Raw genomic sequence first — 20,624 nt, forward strand, 5'->3', positions numbered from 1 at the left:
TACACGATAAACGAATGGGGCTCCACTCCCTAGCTGGGATACTTCTATAAAATCTATGCCCCAACCATTCCATACAGAGAAAAAAGAGATAAGCTGACAGTGGGCAGCCTTGTCAAATACCCCTAACCGACCTAAATTTTTGAGTTGGCTCACCATTCCATAATACCTGCATAGTAGTTAATGAGATAGCGTTCATAATTACTTTAATCAAGTAAGAAGGAATACATGCTGCGTTGAGAAAAGCTTCAACAAAATCCCATCTGACCCTATCGTAGGCCTTTTCCAGATCAATCTTGATTTCCATCCATTGGAAATTCTTCTTAGTTCGTATGGAGTGCAAAACTTCTTGAGCTATGATGACATTGTCAATAATACTACGGCCAGCAATGAAGTTTACTTATTCTTGGCCTACGATCTTCGGAAAGATGCTCTTGAACCTATTAGCGATGACTTTCATAACCAACTTGTACAACACGGAGCAAAGGCTAATAGGCTGGAATTAGGAAAAAATTTTCAGATTCTGAATTTTGGGAATTAACATAATAGTTATTAAACTCCGAATCGATGATATCTCCTTTGAATACTTTTTTAACCCATTCACGTATGGCCTCCCTAATGTTATCCCACTAATTTTGAAAAAAAACAGCCTAAAAGCCATCGCTACCTGGGGCTTTCAAGGGAGCCATATCAAAAAGAGCAACCATTATTTCCTCATTCGTAACATTTTTTCCTAGAAGACTAACGTCTTCAGAGTTTAGGCCAAGAAAAGCACTAGAAGGCAAATTTCCTAATGAGCCTGGATTCTCCCCATAAAGCTTATGGAAGAAATTAACTACTTCAGACTTAAGAGCCTCAGGATCAAAAATTCAATCCCCGTCAGCACTACATAAAGCAGTGATTTTATTAAATTTTATCCTTTGAAAAAAGCGTCTATGGAAATAGCTAGTGTTGCGGTCCCTCAATTGTAGCCACTCACATCTAGATTTTTGCTTTTAGAGCATCTCCTTATAATGAAGAATGTTTTCAATTTCATCTTGAATCAAAATTTCCTAATGACGAAGGGTCTTAGACCCTGAAAGATCCATTGCACGTTTGATTTTGGAAAGCTTATACATTAACTGCCACTTCTTCTGATTAATATGCCCATAAACACATTTATTGCAGCTTTTAAGCTTGTTTGTAAAATCGATAATCGCACTAGTCATATTATTGTCAAAACTTCAGTTTTCTTTGAAAAAATCAAGAAAACTTTGATGATGTAACCAGCCAACTAAAAAAGGGAACGGATGATTAGGAACAATTTTATTTTCAGGGCATAAATTAAAGAGGAGAGGATGGTGATTAAAATTGATTCTAGGAAAATAGGACACTGAATAATTAGGAAAAGCTTCCAACAAAATATCATTACCCATAGCCCTATCAAGTCTTTCCGAAAGATTACTACAGTGCCACGTAAAAGGAGGCCCCTGAAAGCCCAAATTATGCAAATGAGCTTTATCCATAAATTTCCAAAAGACTAACATCTGCGACCTTTGATATGATCTCCTTTTTTATCATCTAAAGAGAGATTGGTGTTGAAACCACCAATGGCCATCCAAGGATCGTCTCCAAGCTGAACTGAGCAACTAAGATCATTACACAGAACCTTCCTTTTCGTTTTATCAGGGCTCCCATACATAAAAGCAACAAGGATCGGCCTAGGGAATAGATCAGAACAAATGCATGGCAGAATGAATTGAGGATAGTAATCAACCACCTGGAGGTTGATCAAATTTTTCCATCCTATCTAGATGCCCCTCGAGAAACCAACTACTTCTACTCAACGAGACTTATCCCAGCCCAAATTTGCAATAATTAAATTAGCTTTGTTTCCGCTAATTCTCGACTCAAGGAGGCTGATAATATCATACTTATGCTGACTATTATAATCACGGGAAGCCCGCATAAATTTATCCTACGCATAACCTTGTACATTTCAAGATAGAATAGACAAATTCATAAAAAAAAAAATTAAAGTAAGAAAACTTATCTTACTGATGATCAGAAGAATGAAACTCCACTTCCTCTCCTTGATGCCTTGACAAATCTATAGGAGAATTTTCATCAATTTCAGAAGTAATAAGTTCCGCTACCCTTTTTATAGATTCAGCAACTGAAACTCGAGTATTTTTAGAATCTTTGAATCAGTTTCTTGGGTCTTTTAAGGTTTTATTAAGTTTCCAACCTCCTTTGGAACTAGCCCCTTTAGCAATTTGATTTTTAAAACCCTCATTAATCAAATTACTACTAGCCGAATGACTACCTCCCAAATCCTCAACCATAGTCTCCAGATGCCTTTTATTATTAAACACAACTGCTAAGTGATTTTTAGCTTCCAAGGCACCTTGTTTTACCTCCACATTCACAAAGTAATTATCTTTAAAAGCTGGATTAAAATGCACCACAAGGTCTGTTTGATTTTGAAGGGAAATTTTTGGCTCCAATTGTTTATGACATGTAGCAGAATCATTTTGTGAGTTTAAAATTAAAGAAAAATTCGATCTAAAGGTACCTGGAATAAACTACCTAGAAATTTCTTCCACATTCAGCAAGGAATTGTGTAAGGCAATTGGATATTTGAATGGGTCTGCTGCATGCTCATCCGAACCTTGGGCCTGCTTCTGTGATCCACCTCTCATTTGCCCATGGACAGGTTCATTAGAAGCCAAAGGAATTGAATTATTCTCACCTAAATCCACTGGTGTAGCCAAGCCCACCTTGGTCTCACTTACGGACTGGACAGCTTTACCGCTGCTGGGCTTAGAGGCGCGGGCCAGACCCTTTTGCGCCTTGCCCACCGATAGACCCAAAGTAGCATTTTTAATTCCAATATTTATGACTTTTCTGCCCGTTACCGCTTTATTACTCAAATCATTTAGGGATACATTCCCTTTATTCTTCTGCTCAGTATGGGGTTTCTGAATCATTCCTTCCCCCCGAATAATCCGCCTTCAAATTTGTTAAAGATTGAAAACGTAATCCCAATATTTCCCCCTTTTCAAGTTGTTTTCTTTTTTAGCTCCCTCCATGTTGACACGCCTAGTCTTTCGCTCCACTAGTATCCATGGTTCATATTCTCCCTCAATATTCTCATTCTCTTCAGTATGGCCATAAAAACCACACTTAAAGCACACTACCGGTAAGTTTTCATACTCGATTTTTTAAGGACTACCGTTTATAAGGATCTTAGAAATCAAGGGTCTTCCCAAATTAACAAACACCGCCATACAAGCGTACCGTCCCCTTGCCCTACTATCCATATTAAAATCCAGCTTTGTAACTTTACCTAACAAACCCCCTATTTCCATGAGAATCTATTTTTTATACAGGTGACTAGGCAGACCTGGAAAGCGAATCCAAGTGAGGACAAAATTTGGATATGGTCGGTTGGGATTAAAATCTATCGACCATGACTGAACAGTGAGATAGTGACCGAAAATAACCCACGGACCCTGAGAAAGAATCTTGTCATAGTCTACGGTATTCTGGAATTTTGCAAGAAAATAACCGTTTTCAATGTCCATTAGTTGAAAAAGCTTGAACGGTCTCCAAATCCCATATAACCTGTTATGTAAGGTCGTGATACCGAGATTTCTTCCTAGCATCTTAAGAACCATAGAAGTTGACATTTCCTTCTCCAAAATCTAATAAACTCTCTCCGAGAAATCAATGGAGGGCACACTATTGACAATAGATTTCTTTACATCCTGCTCTGTAAGGGATAAGCTATTATCGAAGAGTTGATCGCCATTCTTATTACTCTGATCTAGGGTTTCCTTACCCACTAACATACCCTTCCACGACAATGAAGGTACTGGTAGTGGATCCACAACCATCACATCGTCAAGAGTCGCATCCAGGTCCTTGAAATAAACCTTCTTAATGTTGGAATCCTCAATAATAGAGATATCATCTCCATTTTCATTAGCAAGACCAGCAGAGGTAGACAAGAGAATTTTTGCTAAGCTACGACTTTAGTTTTTTTGTTCCTAATTAAGGTAGTTTGTTGCTACTAATAATAACTCTATCTTACATTAATAAAATTTGCACAATTTAAAAAAAAAAATTAGTACAACTTTTATTTACATCAAACTTTTTCAACTAATAATTGTAGATTATGATTATTAGTATCACTACTTTTTTTATTATATTTTATGCTTGGATTTCTATTCAAATAATAATTCTATTTTAAAATTAGCACAATTTTTTAAAATTGTAACTTAAATTCTAATTGTTCTTAAATGTCTTATTATCACAGCTTTTATTAAATAATAATATATCATATATATAAAAGTACAGTTTGAAAAAACTTTTTAATTGATGAGAATACCCTTTATTTTTTATTATATTATTAAATCCATATTTTAAAATAATTAAAATATTTAATTTAGAATTATTAGTTTGAAAAGTTGAAATAAAATAAAAGTTGTGATAACTAATATTTAAAAGTAATTAGAATTTAAATTACAATTATTAGTTAAAAAGAGTTTTGTTAATTTTAAAATAGAATTATTACTTGAATAAAACTATAAGTATAAAATATAGGAAAAAGTTGTGATAATTGTAATTATAATTTACATTAAAATTTAAACAAATTAAAATTGTGCTAATTTTACTCATGTAAAATATAGTTATTACTTGAATAAAATTCAAAACATATTAATTATTACTTAATTAATATTAATATTAAAGTTAATTATGTTAATTAGTTATTATTTTGAATAATGTTACTTTTCCTCAATTACATAAAGTAAAACTATAAAACTATATTGTATGTTGAATATATTAAAATGCTTTAATTATTATTTAAAATTTTATATTATAATATTTAAATTGATAAGTTAATATATTTTAATTATATTCAATAATTTAAATAAAAATATTATTTTATGTTAACTACTACAATTAAAAATATAATATTTATAAAATTAATTAAATATTAAATAAATCAAATCATATACAACGCAGTGACATTAGAAGCTAGTTATTTTAAATGTATAATTATTACAACTTCTATTTTAATTAATTTTTTAACTAAAAATTCTAAACTAAATATATAATTATTTTTAAATGTGAATTTAGTAATATGATGAAAAAAAAAAGTTCTTGTCGTGTAAAAGTTTTTATAAACTCATGCTTTTACGTAATTATAGATATAACTGAAATAATTATTAATAATGAGATACGGTGTGTTGGTTGCTGACTTCATCCCTACCTTCCCCATGAGGTCAGTGGTTCAATCTTCGCCCATAAAAATGGAGTACCACATTTAATGACCAACCATTTATGTCTTTGAAAATCACGTCTTAAGCATTAACAGGTGGTCAAATGTCAAAAGCATGAACTTTTATAATGTTTTTATCTATTTCTATAAAAAATTAAAAAAAATATGGTGGGATTTAAATTTAAACATCGTACCCACAATGTTTATAGCATTAATTTTACTAATTCTACTAAAATTTTAATGTTTAATATAAGTTTTTTATAAATATATTTGTTATACAAATTTTTTATATTGTGGGTGTACCATAATTTAGGAGATGAAATTTTGAGTAAAAATATTAAGATAGTAATTATAGCCCATGATCATAATCATGTTAAAAATAAAGAATACAAATTTGTTTATGAAATAAAATTAATTAGAGCTTATGGTAGGAGATGGTATATGAAGAATTAGTACAATGCTATTCAAAATAAATTGTAATTACAATTAATGCATCCATATAATTACGATCATGATTAATTATTATAATGTACAAACGAATAAGTATAGTATAATACACAAAATAAAATTACAATTGTAATTAATACATTTATATGATTACGACCATAATCAATTATTACAAATATATTATTGACATATATTTAAACCTAGATTAAAATAAGTTTAAACAGGAATGATATATTTTAAAACTTAAAACTAAAAATCCATCCATAAAATTGAAAGTTAAAATTTAAAACTTTCTGTCCTTTAAACTTACCATTAAAGAGGTTGTTACTTATTTCAGTATTGCTAACCGTTAAAACATTGTGATGGTAGCTAATTTCTGTTGCAAATTGGGATTCCTCTCCTCAAAAATAAGGATATCAATCTGGTTTTGAAATTATTACTATCATCACATTGCTCCCTTTGGTAACCTAACTTAAAAATAAAATTAGTTACCGGGAAAAACAACCCAACACGTGGCTTAAAAAAAGTAAAATAATTAATTTCTAATGGAAATTGCAAAACAAAATGGCATTTAAAAACATTTATTATACAGATTTGTTTCAAATTAAATTTTCCATGTTTTGCAATCATTCATTTTGAAGGTGGTCAAATATAAAGAAAACTAAAAAATTTTAGTAGATGCAATGATTTATTTACATGGAAATTACAAAACAACTTGAGACAATAAAATTATTAAGTTAATCAAAAGGTGTTAATCATGAATTCATGATCCTACATGACACAGAAGGAGCTATAATTGATAGAAATCTATATGATGCATTTGCAGTTGAAGAGCATGAATGATTAATCCATGATTGTGATACATTTTTGACATTCTAAGAACAATGCAGAATTTGTCCTAACTCGTAAAATATTCTCTTTCTCTCTCTCTCTCTTTTTTTTTAAATTATTGAAAACCAAAAATTGCATAGCCACAAGCATCAATCCACTGTCATAAAATTTGTTTTAAGGTATTTTGGTTTTGTTTTTTCTTTGTTTGATCAAGGGAATATTTAGAATTGGGAAAACAACAGCTCTTTGTCTCTCTATTCCCTGCAAATAACCTGCACAAAATTAACCACAATATAATAGATATATTTTTGGACCACAATAAGATCATTTTTGGTGGTTTTTCTTTTCCAGTTGTTTTTTTTTCATGTTTTGTGAAAAAGTAAAAGGAAAATTTTTTCATAGGGATATAATCAAGTCGAGCCAAACTCGAATAATGTTAGGCTCAAATTCAATAAAATATTTGTTTTTAAGTTTGAACTCGGTTCGAGATATAATCGACCTACTTAAGTTGAGTTCAATTAAGTTCGTTTATCAGTTTTTGTACTCAAACTTGAACTTGGTTCAATAATTAGCCTTAAGGTTAATAATATATATATAAATATATATATATATTGAGGGCAATGATATAATTTAATAATATAAAAATATGAAAAGCTTGATAAGACTTGAGTTTTTTGAGTCAAGTATTACTAAGTTCGAATTTGGCTCGATCGATAACTTAAGCTATTTGAGCTCAAGCTTGGCTCAATAATGACCAAACCGAGTTCAATATTTTTCGAATTAAACTCGAGTAACTTGTGAGTACTAATATTTTATTTACACTCCTAATTAGAATTTTAATATCAATCATCACCCATCAAAACCAAATTTATTTACAAATATATAAATATTAACATAAAATATTTTTTTATTTTAAAATAATTAAATATTAAAAAAATTATAAATTGAGATCTGATGTAATTTATGAACATCTCAAATAAATTTGATCAAGTTTTCTAATGTGCTTCCTAAGTTGTTAATAACAGCTTTATAAGTTACCACTATGGCTTACGCCAACCAATTGATCCATTGTTGCTACATGAATTCAGATATATATAATTTAATTTATAAGTATAAAAAAAAAATGGAATATTTACCATTAACCGAAGATTAGAGACCTCGAAAACAGAAAATCCAAAACATATCCTTTGTCAAACTTTATATTTTTCACTCACATGAAAACAGGGCTTATTTAATTGATGTTTGGAGTTAAGAATTCTAGTTTGAAACTTGTGGGTTTAAATTTTGATATAAAATTGCACATGTATAAAGAGAGTCCTATATGCTCAGAATTTTAATATGTAAAAGAAATTAACTGTTATTTTCTGCCAAAATATGCTGTCCTTGTTTCCATCTAGAATTGCCAGACAGGCATTCATGTGCTCAAAATTCGTATATTCATGTATATGTACATAAATATTTTCGTATAATGTTGGAATCATATTTTTAATGTAATCGTACGCTGTATCTTATAACCAAACTGGTAAGAAAACCAACGAAAGAACAATTCCCATGATGCGGATTTAACAAAAAAAAGAAAAAAAGAACTATTAATTTATTTAATACTGTATCATAATTAAGAGATTATTAACTCATTTCCACTTTTTATATAAATTTTCGAATCATTGGGAAGTCAAACATAATTTAATTGGATTTCTCATTTATATATATTTAATGTTTTTCAATGCATCCATATTAGTTTATACTATTTAATTAATAAAATCATTAAAATTAAATATATTGAAAAATAAAAGGTAATGTAATCAATCATCTATCTATTTAATTGGTTTATATTGATTCATAAATTAATTAATTTTAATTTTTCTTAATTCAATTATTCTAATTAAACAATCCAACTCAATTAAAAAAATATTACAACACCAAACTTTCAAAACAAAGAGGAATTATATAAATTATTTATTTTATTTTAAGTGTTCAATACAAATCAAATTCTAATTAATAAAATTATTTTAATTTTTATTACTTTATTATTTTAAAAATATGAGTTTAATATTATTGTTTTTATACAAATGGTAGGTGTACCAGTTAATAATATTAAAGAATATTGATGGCATAATTAATAGGAGCCGTTGATTTCTCATTTCTTCTCCCAATTATAATCGGACGGTGTATTGTTTTAGACTATTTTACTCATACAAAATACTAATAATAAATACTTGTCCTTCTTCGTCGCCACAGGAAAGTAATGATGACACATCGCCAAATCACTGAAATCAGTGAGTTAATTACCATCGCTATCACTGTAAGTTACTGAATTTATAAAACCTTACAAATCCAAAAATCAGTTATAGGAAAAAAAAGAAAAAAAAAAAAAGAAAAGAAAAGAAAAGAGAAAGGGAAAATTACGCTGACACCCATAAAAACTACAGCTCATCTCAACAAAGTCTACACAGTATCTCTCTTTATCTCTCTAGACTTCTCTCAAACATTTTCCGATGTCCACCGTAACCGTCTTCAGATCCCCCTAACGAGCCGCTGAGTCTCTTGACTGTTTTTTTTTTATTGAAATCAGTATTAGATTTTTGTTTCGTACATGGCGGAGGAAGACGTCGTTCCCAAAACCTTCCGAGCTCTCGTCGAGAGCGCGGACCGTAAATTCGCACGAGTCCGGGACTTACCGTCGTACGGACGAGCACAAGGCCAACACTATTTCCAGAAAGTCTTCAAAGCCTATATGCGGTTATGGAAGTACCAGCAAGAACACCGAGCCGAGCTTGTCAAAGCCGGTTTGAACCGGTGGGAGATTGGCGAAATCGCCGGTCGGATCGGCCAGCTGTATTTCGGCCAGTACATGAGGACGAGCGAGGCTAGGTTTCTGGTCGAAGCCTACATTTTCTATGAAGCGATTTTGAAGAGAAGGTATTTCGAAGGGTGTGGAGTGAAGGATCTTCGAGTTCGGTTTAAGGAGTTGAGATTTTATGCCCGGTTTTTGCTGGTTTCGTTGATTTTGAACCGGACCGAGATGGTGAAAGTTGTCGTCGAAAAGCTTAGAGCTCTTATTGATGATTGCAAGGCTAATTTCCGGGTAAAAACGATTTTTTTTTATTTCTAGAATTTCAAGCTGAATTTTTATTTGCTATTGTTGGCATGGTGCTTTTTTCAGTTTTGTTCTGCGCTTTTTAGCTGCTAATGGAAATTATGAATAAATAGTAAGAATAGAATTTAGGTTTACCTAAGAAGACATAAATTGTTTTTTAAAAGAAAAATTTTTAAGAACATGAAAGGGAGTTCATTGAGTATTATCGATTACCATTTAATTACCAATAAATTAATTTCAAAATAGTTTTCCTTTTTCCCAAATGAATAGTAAGAATCGGGTTCAGGAAACTTTCGTTAAGAAGTATAATCTAAATTTTCATAAATAATCTAAATTTGGGAAAATTAATGCATTACTCAGCTTTATTTCCTCTGCCCCATAATTTTTTTCCTTATTTTTGTAATATCTTCTTCACTGTTTTGCAATAAAAATAAAAAGGAAATACAGTTGGGCCCTTTGTCTTTGATTTCCTTAAAGTGAATTATCTCCTATTTTAATCACCTTTTAATTTATTTGGTAGTGATGACTGGGCTAATTCCGATGTTATTTATGCTTATGTCTAAGTTTATTCTGTTACTTTTTTTTTAGAAAAAAAAATTGTGCAAGAATTGAAAGATTTTTGTATTTCTTAGGCCGACTTAGATTCTTTCTTTGCACTTTCACTGTTACAAGAAAAAAAAAGTTATTCTTTCCCACCGAGTAGGTAACCACAGTATTTGAAATGGAAGATTTTCAGTATATTTGTTTAAATTGGTGAATGCGAACACATTATTGAGTGCTGTGCAGTATATTAGAGGTTGCTTGAGTAATTTATAAGGAAGTTATAGTTTTAGAGGGAAGCTTATTAACTTCATACAGCATGTGGTAGATACTGATCAGTGCATACGATTACTTATTTATTATTTTCCAGGAAACAAACTTTAAAGAGTGGAAGCTAGTAGAGCAAGAAATTCTCCGCTTTATAAACATTGATACTACTTTTACCATTCCAAGTTCGAGGCCATTTCGGTACTGTGCTATGCTCAACTGTCATCCAAATTCTGTTCCATATGTAGCTCGATTCCATGCAAAGAAGGTTCTAAAGTTTCGGGATGCTATCCTGATGAGTTATCACCGGAATGAGGTGAAAGACTTATTTTTGGTCACATTAAAGTCGTACTGAAACCTTCAAATTGAGATTTTCTAAATCTTTTATTCTTGTCATTTTCAGGTAAAGTTCGCAGAACTTACTCTGGATGTATACAGAATGCTGCAGTGTTTAGAATGGGAGCCTAGTGGATCATTTTACCAGAAGCATCCTGCTGAACCAAAGGAGAATGGTGTTGCAGTTGATTATTCTGGAGCTTCTGGACTAATTGATATGAATTTGGCTGCAGACATGACTGACCCCGCTCTACCTCCAAATCCTAGGAAGGCTATCCTGTATCGACCATCTCTGACACATTTGATAGCAGTGAGTTATAAATCCTGTTAACTGAACTTGTTACTGTAAAATTTTTTCTGCTAGCAGGAGATAATTGGGCTAGTGCGCTTCTTTTAAGATTGTTTTAGGTGGCTTTTAGACATTTTCTTACACAACTCTGTTCCAAGGTTTCTTGTATCTTCCCAAGGAAGGTGAACCGACATCTAATATACTCTTTCAGTAATCAAACTGAGTTGAAAAAGAAAATAAAAAATTTTGATTGTCTCTGAGAATTGAACCCTTCGGAACATGGTTGTTGTTCACAGCTAGGTGTTAGGTTCTTTAACTATTTTTTGGAAGAGGTGTGAAGTCTGATATGCTGCAAATGGATTCATTAAACTTGTTAACTGTGTGTTCTATTTGTGATGAGAGACACTGCGTTTTTTTGTCTAACAATGGCATACTCTTCTTATGGCTTGTTTGATTACATGTTTAGTCTAGCAACAACATACTCTTATCATGGATATAATATTGTTTATAAGCAAAAACGAAAAGAAAAAAAGAAAGCATGTGTTTTCCTTAACAATTTGATACCTAATGTTAATTTACTCCTATGCGCCTCGGTTCTCGTGGCTTATCTAAAAAGTTCAATTCCTTTCTGAGTGAGTTTGTCTTTAAGTGACCAGTTCTTTTTAAGTAACCATTCTAAAATGCTGGATAAAGACACTGTTATATTGTAGGGCATTCCGCATATTATCTAATAAACCAATAACTAATAATATGTAATTCTATAAAAGCTTCATACATATTTAGATTAATCTGGTCATTATTAGTTGGCTACTACCCTGCTAAAAAATATTATATCTGCTCTCCTGTGCTTTCTATTTACTTTTCATTAACTTTTGTATGGATGGAGTCATCAGAGATGATGTTTAATGAATAATGATGGGCAGGTTATGGCAACAATTTGTGAGGAGCTCCCTCCAGAGAGTATTATGCTTGTTTATTTATCAGCATCAGGTAAATTTTGCTTCCATGCCATTGCTATCTGAGGAAAAAATATATATATATATATATCTATATATATTTCTGAATATTTGAATGTGTTTCTTCCTCATCAATTGTTGACACAGATAAATATGCAGGGACGCCTGGTCAAATTAATACTTCTCATGTAGAAACTTCAGGAGGATCTAGGCGAACAAGAAAAAGCATGCTCACTTCTCACAGTTCTCTTGAACAGAATTGCTCTGCAACTGAATCCCACATCAATGGTGTGAAAGGGCCTAGTGACTACTATAATGATTTCTTGTGGTTAGGTCCTAAAGGAAATGGTGGTAGGTAGCTGTAGCCATATATAATACCATATGCTACCTTTAGCTTTTATTCTGAGTGTTCGTGGACCAAGACTCCTAAATTTGTGCGACATGAATTTTATTTAGTTTGTTCCAATTTATCTTAGGTATGATTCTCTGGGATTTGCAGGTTCAAGTAACCTCTATCCTGGTGATATAATTCCTTTCACCCGAAGACCTCTTTTCTTGATCATTGATAGTGACAGCAGCCATGCATTCAAGGCAGGTTTGTCATAACTTGTGTATGCTTGTCAGGATAGATCTAGTTTGCTGTTTATAATTGTAGTTTGTGCCTGATTTTTCTGCAGTATTCAAAAGATGACATGTTATAGTATCCTGCCGTGGTGTATTTGAAAGAAATGTCTTTTTTTTTTTTGTTTTGAATTTAGTAAGTTTTTAAGTTAAAATAACTTATATTCCTCTTTTTTTCTTATATCTTCTATGTGATTATGATGGCATTCACAATAAAGAGTTGGATGAGAAGATGAAAACAGAAAAGTGAATATTTTGAGAAGATATCCAAAATCTCCAGACTGGTTTGTGATAGTAATGAAGTAGATTGCTCTTGTTGTAACTTGCAGGTCAAGTTAAATTTATCACAATGCTTTTTGACGATGGATAATCAACTTAAAAAAGGGAAAATGAATTTTACTCTGGTTAAGATGAAAAGAGGGGAAAAAAAAAAATTGAAGGTTTGAAAGTCTTATGGAGTGGTCTGTTGTCATGACCTAGATTGTTCTTGCTGCAATGTGCAAGTAAAGTACTTTCTATTGCAATGCCTTTTCTAGATGAAATTAATGGACATAACTAAACAGAAGGGATAAACATAACCTTTGCATGAAATGTCTAGGCTTTGTTTTCCTCTTCCAAGGTTTCATTATCTTTCCCCAGAGGTGAACCTCCCATCTAAAATGTTCTTTCAATATTAAACTGAGATGAAAAGTAATTATGAGGGTCTTGTCTGAGAAATTAACTGCTTGGAACAATTTTGTGTACTGCTGGTGTTAGGTTCTTTTACTATTTTTGGAAGAGTTGTGGGGTCTGCTAAATTGCTAATAACTTCTTTAAACGTGTTGTTAACTGTGTTTGTGATAGGAGACTATGCAGTATCTCGTCTTGCTTTCATCTGAATTCTTGTCTAAGTGGTTGGTTACACTATAATTACTCCGAATTGCAGGTCTTACATGGTGCAGAAAGGGGAGAGAAAGCTGCTCTTCTGCTTTCACCATTGAGACCAACTTTTAAGGGCCCATCTAGTGCTGATATTACTCAGAATGGAAGTCAGTTTACCCTTTTCTTGACTGCTCCTCTGCTAGCATTTTGCCAAATGGTTGGGTTCTCCTTGTCTGATAGTGATATGGTAAACTGCCAAAGTTTTATGAGTTTGTTAACATTACATGCTTTCTGCTCCTGTGGGTCTTACTTTCGCTTGCTTTGACTTTTCTGCTTTTAGGAGGTCCTAAATAGTGCTGAAAGCATACTATCTACCGCTTTCTCCAAGTGGGAAGTAATTCTTTGCAAATCACCTAGCCTGGATCTGGTTTGGGCGCAGGTTTTATCTGATCCATTTTTAAGGCGGCTTATTGTTAGGTATTTTATCTTTAATCTTTATACTCAATAGCTTATTTTTGTGTAAATATAATTAAATAAATTTTTCTTGGTTTAATGGAAGCTTGCCGAGACAAAAGTGTACTGTGTGATATCATAGGACAGAGTAAAGGCTTTTCGCCTTTTGTTATTACAACCTATTGCACTTGTTGGCCCTGGTTTGGGTCATTGTTACTCATCGTTCTCAAATGAAGGTGATGGGGAGACGGTGCTAAGCATAGGTGTTAGAATGAATATATTGGTGTCATCATTTTGAACTTGGTCTTTACAATTTGGATAAGAACAAATAAAATGAATGTATCTTGCGACTTTTCTCCAGATTCATATTCTGTCGGGCCGTGCTCTCTGCCATCTGGCCTCCAGAAGGGAGCGATCAATATCTACCTCTTTGCATTCCACAACTTCCTAATTCTCTCTCTCCGAAGTCTGATGTCGTGCAGTCTTGTGTCAGCCAGCTTGCAGATCACCTGAAAGTTTCCAACTACTTTCACTTTGAGGATTCATAAGTAGGACCGTATAATTTGATGAAATCTGTAAAATAACATTGTTGCATTCCTCGTAGGAAGTTGCATTGAATCAGATCTTATGGTTGTGTAGCTCCTGGAGTTTCAACACAAGTTGGACTTTCTGGGCAGTCAAAGGTATATGATTGCTGAGTGAGGCTTAAGACAGGCATTGTCGAGGCTATTTGATCGACCATGCTTGCTTTAGCTTCTAATTGCCTACGCACAACATCACTGGTCTATCGATCTGTCTGCGGAAACTATATCCTGCTTTGCTACTAAGTTGAGATGGGTGCTTGATAACTTGCAAGGTGCGTATGATGATAGTTGGGTAAAGCCTTTAGGACTCGGTTGATGTATGTATGAGGTAATTGTTGTGATGCATTTTAGAGCCTTCTCTTTTTAGTATTTCGTTTTTTGGTTTGGATCTTTTCTTTTGTAAAAAGAAAAAGCGAGGTAGGCTAGTGGGATTAATTCTTTTTTCTTGTTATCCCCTTTTTGATCGGTTTGATTTACATGTACTCTTGGAAAAAACAGGTTCATGAAGAGGTAGTAGGTAAAACGAATATATGATTGGCAATTGAAGAATCGTTTCAAGACGTGTAGTACTTTCTCATTTTTTATCAAGTTGGACCTTTTTTTCCACTTTGCAAAAGTGAAATCTAAAATAATAGCACTATCTATTTAAACAAAATTGCACTCCAAATAGAAATTTTATGTATGCATATTTAAACTTGTTTAGGTTATTTAATTCATTATAAAAATATTTATTTTAGACGCTCAAAATAAAAAAAGTTTATAATTTAAGTATTGTTACATAATTCGATCATTTTAATCATTTTTATTAAAATACAAGTTAACTTGACAATTAAAATTTAGTATAATAATAATTTTAACATTTAATTTTTACATATTATATTATTAAAATTTATAAATGATCTTATTTTGATTTTAATTTTGAAAAATTTTAAAATATATACAAAATATATAAATATTTTTAAAAATATAATAATAAATTTATAAAATATATAAAATAAATATTTTCAAAAATATAATAATAAATTTAAATTTATATATTAATATTAAATAAAAATCCCTGCATCCCTCTCCCGCTTCCCCCACCCAACACCGTCCCTCTCCCTCCCCTTCCCTTTGTCTTACGATCATCTGATACACTTTCAAAATTTTGAGTAGAGAATTGAGGAAGAGAAGAGAAAGAATAGAGAAGAAAAGAGAGAGAGATCTGAAAATTTTTTCCTTCAATATTCTGATAACCGCTTCCCATGCATCTCATACAATTTAACAAGAAAAGTAACGTGGTGGTGTTTCTGCTATAAGCAAAACACACCGTTTAAGTAATCCCTAAACTCCCCGTTTCATTTAATCCCTAAAACTCCCCGTTTCATTTAAACTAGAAACCCCCTGTTTTATTTAAAAGAGTTGACTTCTTTATGCTTGCATTTTGGCTCATAACAATACTCCCGCCCAAAAGAATATCCTTGATGAAAATGAAGAAATTTGGATTGAAGCACGGCAAGGGACTCCCAAGTGGCATCTTCAGGAAAAGAATCGGCCCATTCGACTAACACCTCTGTAGTGGCTTGGTTCCCTGTCTTGACTATCCTCCTGTCTAGAATTTTAACTGGTTCCTTTGGTAAAGCACCATGAGCATCCACCAATGGTAAGTGAACTTGAGTCGATGCAGAACCGACATGTTTCTTCAACTGGGAGACATGAAACGTGGGGTGAATACGAGACTCTTGTGGAAGCTGAAGAGTGTAAGCTACTTCCCCCACTTTTGAATCACTGGAAAAGGTCCATAGTATTTTGGAGACAATTTCTGGTTGATGATTTTCCTGAGTGACTGCTGCCGATAGGGTTGCAACCGCAAGTAAACCAAATCACCAACTTGAAAGCTTCTTTCTGAACGATGCTTGTCCGCAAAGTGCTTCATGCGAGTTTGAGCTCTCTTCAAGCAAAACTGTAAGAGCTTCCTTGCTGCTTCCCGAGCCTGTAAACTTCTATCCACCACTGCTACGGACGAAGCTCCAGCCAAATAGGGCATGTGAGTGGGAGGAGGCTGGCCATACAAAGCCTCATATGGAGTGAGCTGGATTGTCGAATGGTACAAGGAATTATACCACCACTCCGCAAGTGGTAGCCACTGAGACCAATGTGCAGGTGTTTCACCAGACATGCATCGCAAGTAGTGTTCAAGGTATCGGTTAAGAACCTCGGTTTGCCCATTCGTTTGAGGATGATAGGCTGTTGATAGCAAAAGCTTAGTGCCCACTCGTCGAAATAGCTCTTGCCAGAAGCTACTAATAAAGATTTTATCCCGATCCGAAATGATGGAGTCGGGCATGCCATGGAGCTTATAAATATGATTCAAGTATTCTTGAGCTACATCTTTAGCGGTGTAGGGGTGAGACAAGGTTAAGAAGTGACCATATTTGGTGAGATGATCGACCACCACTAAAATAGAGTTTTTTCTACTTGAGTTCGGCAACCCTTCAATGAAGTCGAGACTGACCATTAACCAAGCTCGTTTAGGAATCGGTAACGGCTGTAAGAGACCAGGAGAAGCTACTATCTCGCTTTTTCATTTTTGGCAGACGACACATTCGCGAATCCATTTCTTAACATCTATGGTGAGGCCCTTCCAATATAACAAGCTCGACAGTGGCTTCCTCATAACGTGAACACCAGAATGACCGCCTAGGGCACTCGCATGAAAATGGAGGAACAACTCCTGCCACAACTGAGGAACCTTTCCCACTACAATTTTCCCTTTCCATAGCAAAAATTGACCGTCCCACGAATATTTTGGATTATGAAGTTGGAGCTGTAAAATGTCTTGGATGAGTTTTTGCAATTTAGCATCACCCGCATAAGATTGTTGCACCTGTCCCAAGAGGCTTGAAATGTCCGAAGTAGTTGACATTTGAAAGTATTGACCATGCTCCAATTGTGTTTGACGGGAAAGAGCATCCGCAACCCTATTGTTAATCCCTCGTTGGTAAGAGACCTCAAAATCATAGCCTAACATTTTCGCTACCCAACGCTACTGGAAAGGAGTAACAACCACTTGGTCTGAAAAAAACCGCAAGCTCTGATGATCCGTTCTGATTTTGAAATGTCGGCCTACCAAATATGCATGCCACTTCTGAACAGCCAATAAAACTGCCAACATCTCTTTCTCATAGATCGAAAAGGCTTGATGGCGCACTCCAAGGGCCTTGCTAAAGAAAGCCACCGGCCTCCCTTGCTGCTGCAGCACCGCTCCTATGCCAAAACTACTTGCATCCGTATCGACTGTAAACTCCAACTGAAAGTTAGGAAGCGCCAAGACAGGAGCTGTGGTTAAGGCTCTTTTCAAAGCTTGAAATGCCTGTGTGGCTCGTTCGGACCAACTCCAGCCATTATTTTTCAACAATTCCGTTAAAGGTTTGGCAATGATACCATAGCCCTTTATAAACCTTCTGTAATAGCCAGAGAGGCCAAGGAAACTGTGCAGCTCTCTAGCTGATCGAGGTGTTGGCCATGAGGAGATACAGTCAACCTTAGTAGTATCCATCGAGACAGTACCCGTATGTAGTACATGTCCCAAATATTGAATTTGAGAAGACCCGAAACAACATTTAGACTGTTTAGCATATAATTGTTGCTCCCTTAAAATAAGAAGGACTGACCTCAAATGGTGCAAATGCTCCGTCCATGATATTGAGTATACGAGTATGTCATCAAAGAATACTAACACAAATTTTCTCAACAATGGCTTGAAAATCGAGTTCATGAGAGCCTGAAAACTAGAGGGGGCATTAGTGAGGCCAAAGGGCATCACGAGAAACTCATAATGCCCCTCATGCGTCCGGAATGCGGTTTTGTGCACATCGGGTTCCCACATGCGGATTTTGTGATAGCCCAAAATTGACCCTAGTCGGGAAGTGGTTTCGGGACCACTAAACCGAGTCACCGAAATATTTGAACGTAGTATTTATTGTCTAAAATATGTGATTATGGATGTGTGAAAGTTTTAAGTTTCGATTTAGTAAATTTCATGTGAATTCAGTCAATAGGACTTGTGTGACACTTTTGAAATGAGATAGGCTAATCTATAAGGATCTAATAGTGCATGTAATCAAAAAGAAGGACTTGCATGTCAAATTTCCCTAAATCCAAGCCTAGTGGCCGGCCATGACAAAGAAATATGGGCAAAACATGTCATAGACATGTTTTGTTGGTGCATCATGGGAGGGAAAAAAAAATAAAATAAGAAAAAGATGAAAAAAAAAAGGGATTATGATGAAAACAAAGAAAAAAAAATGTTCATCCTTTTTTCATCTCTTTTGGCCGAAATGCTCTAAGGAAGGAAGAAGGAGTTTTTGCTTCATGTTTGGTTTGGAAGAGGATTAGGAGGAGATTTGGCCATACTTGCATCTAGATTAAGGTATGTTTGAGGTTGTGCCATGAGATTCATGCATGTTCTTAGTTGCTAGCTTGAGTTCTAATTAGTCCATGGTTCAAAACTTTGCTATATCATGGGGATGATATTCGGCCAAGGTAGATTTTGTGTTAATTCCATTGCATGCTAAATATGAAGCTTGTTAATGATACATGTGATGGTGGATTGATGACTCTTGGATTTTCTTTTTAGCATTTTTGAGTAAGACATTAAGTTTTGGAATTGATGGAATGGAGAGTATGCTTAAGTTGTGTTATGAACAACTATGTGTTAAATCAAGGGTTGCTAAGCTAGCTATTAAGGTGAAGTGCAATGTTAGTGATTGATTAATAGTGTATATACATGTATGCATATTCGCCATCAAATTAAGAGCATAGGTGATGATGAGTCTATGCTTTGTACATTCGGCCATATATATATATATATGCATGTGTGATTGGATTATTGATAGTAGGGCTATAGCATATGGTTATGAGCCGAATAGCTAAGAGCATGAGGTAGCAAGATAAAAATTTTACCATGCCGTTCCGTATGTCATAAAATCATTAAAATGTGAATATCAATATGTGTAGCAAAGCGGTTGAATGAGTTAATTTATTTGTTTAAGCTCAAGATCCTAAAGGAGAGGCGTCCAACAAGGGGAAATCGAAGGTCATCGAGTAGCCGACTTGGAATTATTTTACACCACACAAGGTAGGTCACTAAGCATATATTTTGTATTGATTTAAATAGACATAATGTCTATGTAATTATGCCGAAAGGAATGATAAATTTATATACATGTATGTATGTGGTGATGAAAGTATTGAATGAAAAGAAAAGAGGTGAGATGCATCGAGTTGTTGATTTCGGCACTAAGTGTGCGGGTATAAACATTTGTGATCATGAGAATGGCACTAAGTGTGCGGGTTTAAAATTTGTACAGCACTAAGTGTGAGAGTTTGATCATATAGCACTAAGTGTGCTAGTTGATTATCTGACACTAAGTGTGCGGACTCACTATATGCTTTTGAATCACTATTGACACTGAGTGTGCGACATTATTGAGTTGATCACGGACAGCGGATCGGGTAAGTACCTTGAGTTCATGGCTAATAGGCGCTATGTTTATGTTTGGAGTTGAGCTTGGTAAGTTTTGAACCTATGTGACAATTCAAATTGAAGTCACGTACATAAGAATTATCGTGGAATAAGTGAAAGGTCATGTAGATGTATGATTGTAACGAAAACAAAATGGTGTATAAAAATGCCTCAAATATCCTATTGATTAGTATATGGAATGTGAATGTGTAACTTGGTATGAGATTGAATCGAAAGGTCTAAGGAACTATGGTATAGTTCGGTTTGAATGGAGTAATTAGCCTCGCTCCATTTTGTTTCCTCTTGTGATAATGTTATTAATGGTTGGTAGTGCATTGCTTATGACTTACTGAGTTATATACTCATTCGGTGTTTGCTTGTCACCTATTTTAGGTTTCTTGGACTCGACTTTTTGCATATTCGGGACCGTCATCAAAGTCATCACACCGGCTAACAACCTTGGTATTTTCTTCGTAGTTGGTCTAGGAGTACATTTCGGCATGTATAGGCTATTATGCTTTGTTGAAATTGGTATGTAAACTTTTAGCCATGCGAAAATGGCGTAAATGTTCG

General features: G+C 33.9%; 1 protein-coding gene across 2 annotated transcripts; it reads left to right on the forward strand.

Moving 5' to 3' along the window:
• Positions 1-8,784: 8,784 nt before the first annotated feature.
• Positions 8,785-15,094, forward strand: LOC108474282 (uncharacterized). Of its 2 annotated transcripts, none has more exons than XM_017776250.2 (9): positions 8,785-9,626; positions 10,549-10,761; positions 10,849-11,091; positions 11,994-12,060; positions 12,174-12,377; positions 12,526-12,617; positions 13,573-13,755; positions 13,849-13,985; positions 14,323-15,094. In XM_017776250.2, the coding sequence occupies exons 1-9, from the start codon at positions 9,135-9,137 to the stop codon at positions 14,507-14,509; spliced, it is 1,818 nt and encodes a 605-aa protein (XP_017631739.1). In that variant the 5' UTR covers positions 8,785-9,134; the 3' UTR covers positions 14,510-15,094. The 2 variants fall into 2 exon arrangements, with proteins under 2 accessions (XP_017631739.1, XP_017631741.1); XM_017776252.2 differs by having other exon boundaries at positions 8,786-9,626; positions 12,186-12,377.
• Positions 15,095-20,624: the final 5,530 nt, after the last annotated feature.

This window comes from Gossypium arboreum, chromosome 11 (genome assembly GCF_025698485.1).
Source record: "Gossypium arboreum isolate Shixiya-1 chromosome 11, ASM2569848v2, whole genome shotgun sequence".
NCBI classification, from domain to species: domain Eukaryota; kingdom Viridiplantae; phylum Streptophyta; class Magnoliopsida; order Malvales; family Malvaceae; genus Gossypium; species Gossypium arboreum.

What these genes read in the sequence shown, in the direction of transcription:
- LOC108474282 (XM_017776250.2), top strand. Translation starts at nt 9,135, where the DNA reads ATGGCGGAGGAAGACGTCGTTCCCAAAACCTTCCGAGCTCTCGTCGAG. An exon ending in CTCTGACACATTTGATAGCA is followed by an intron (nt 11,092 to 11,993) that starts GTGAGTTATAAA and finishes AATGATGGGCAG; the next exon opens with GTTATGGCAACAATTTGTGA. An exon ending in CCTTGTCTGATAGTGATATG is followed by an intron (nt 13,756 to 13,848) that starts GTAAACTGCCAA and finishes TTCTGCTTTTAG; the next exon opens with GAGGTCCTAAATAGTGCTGA.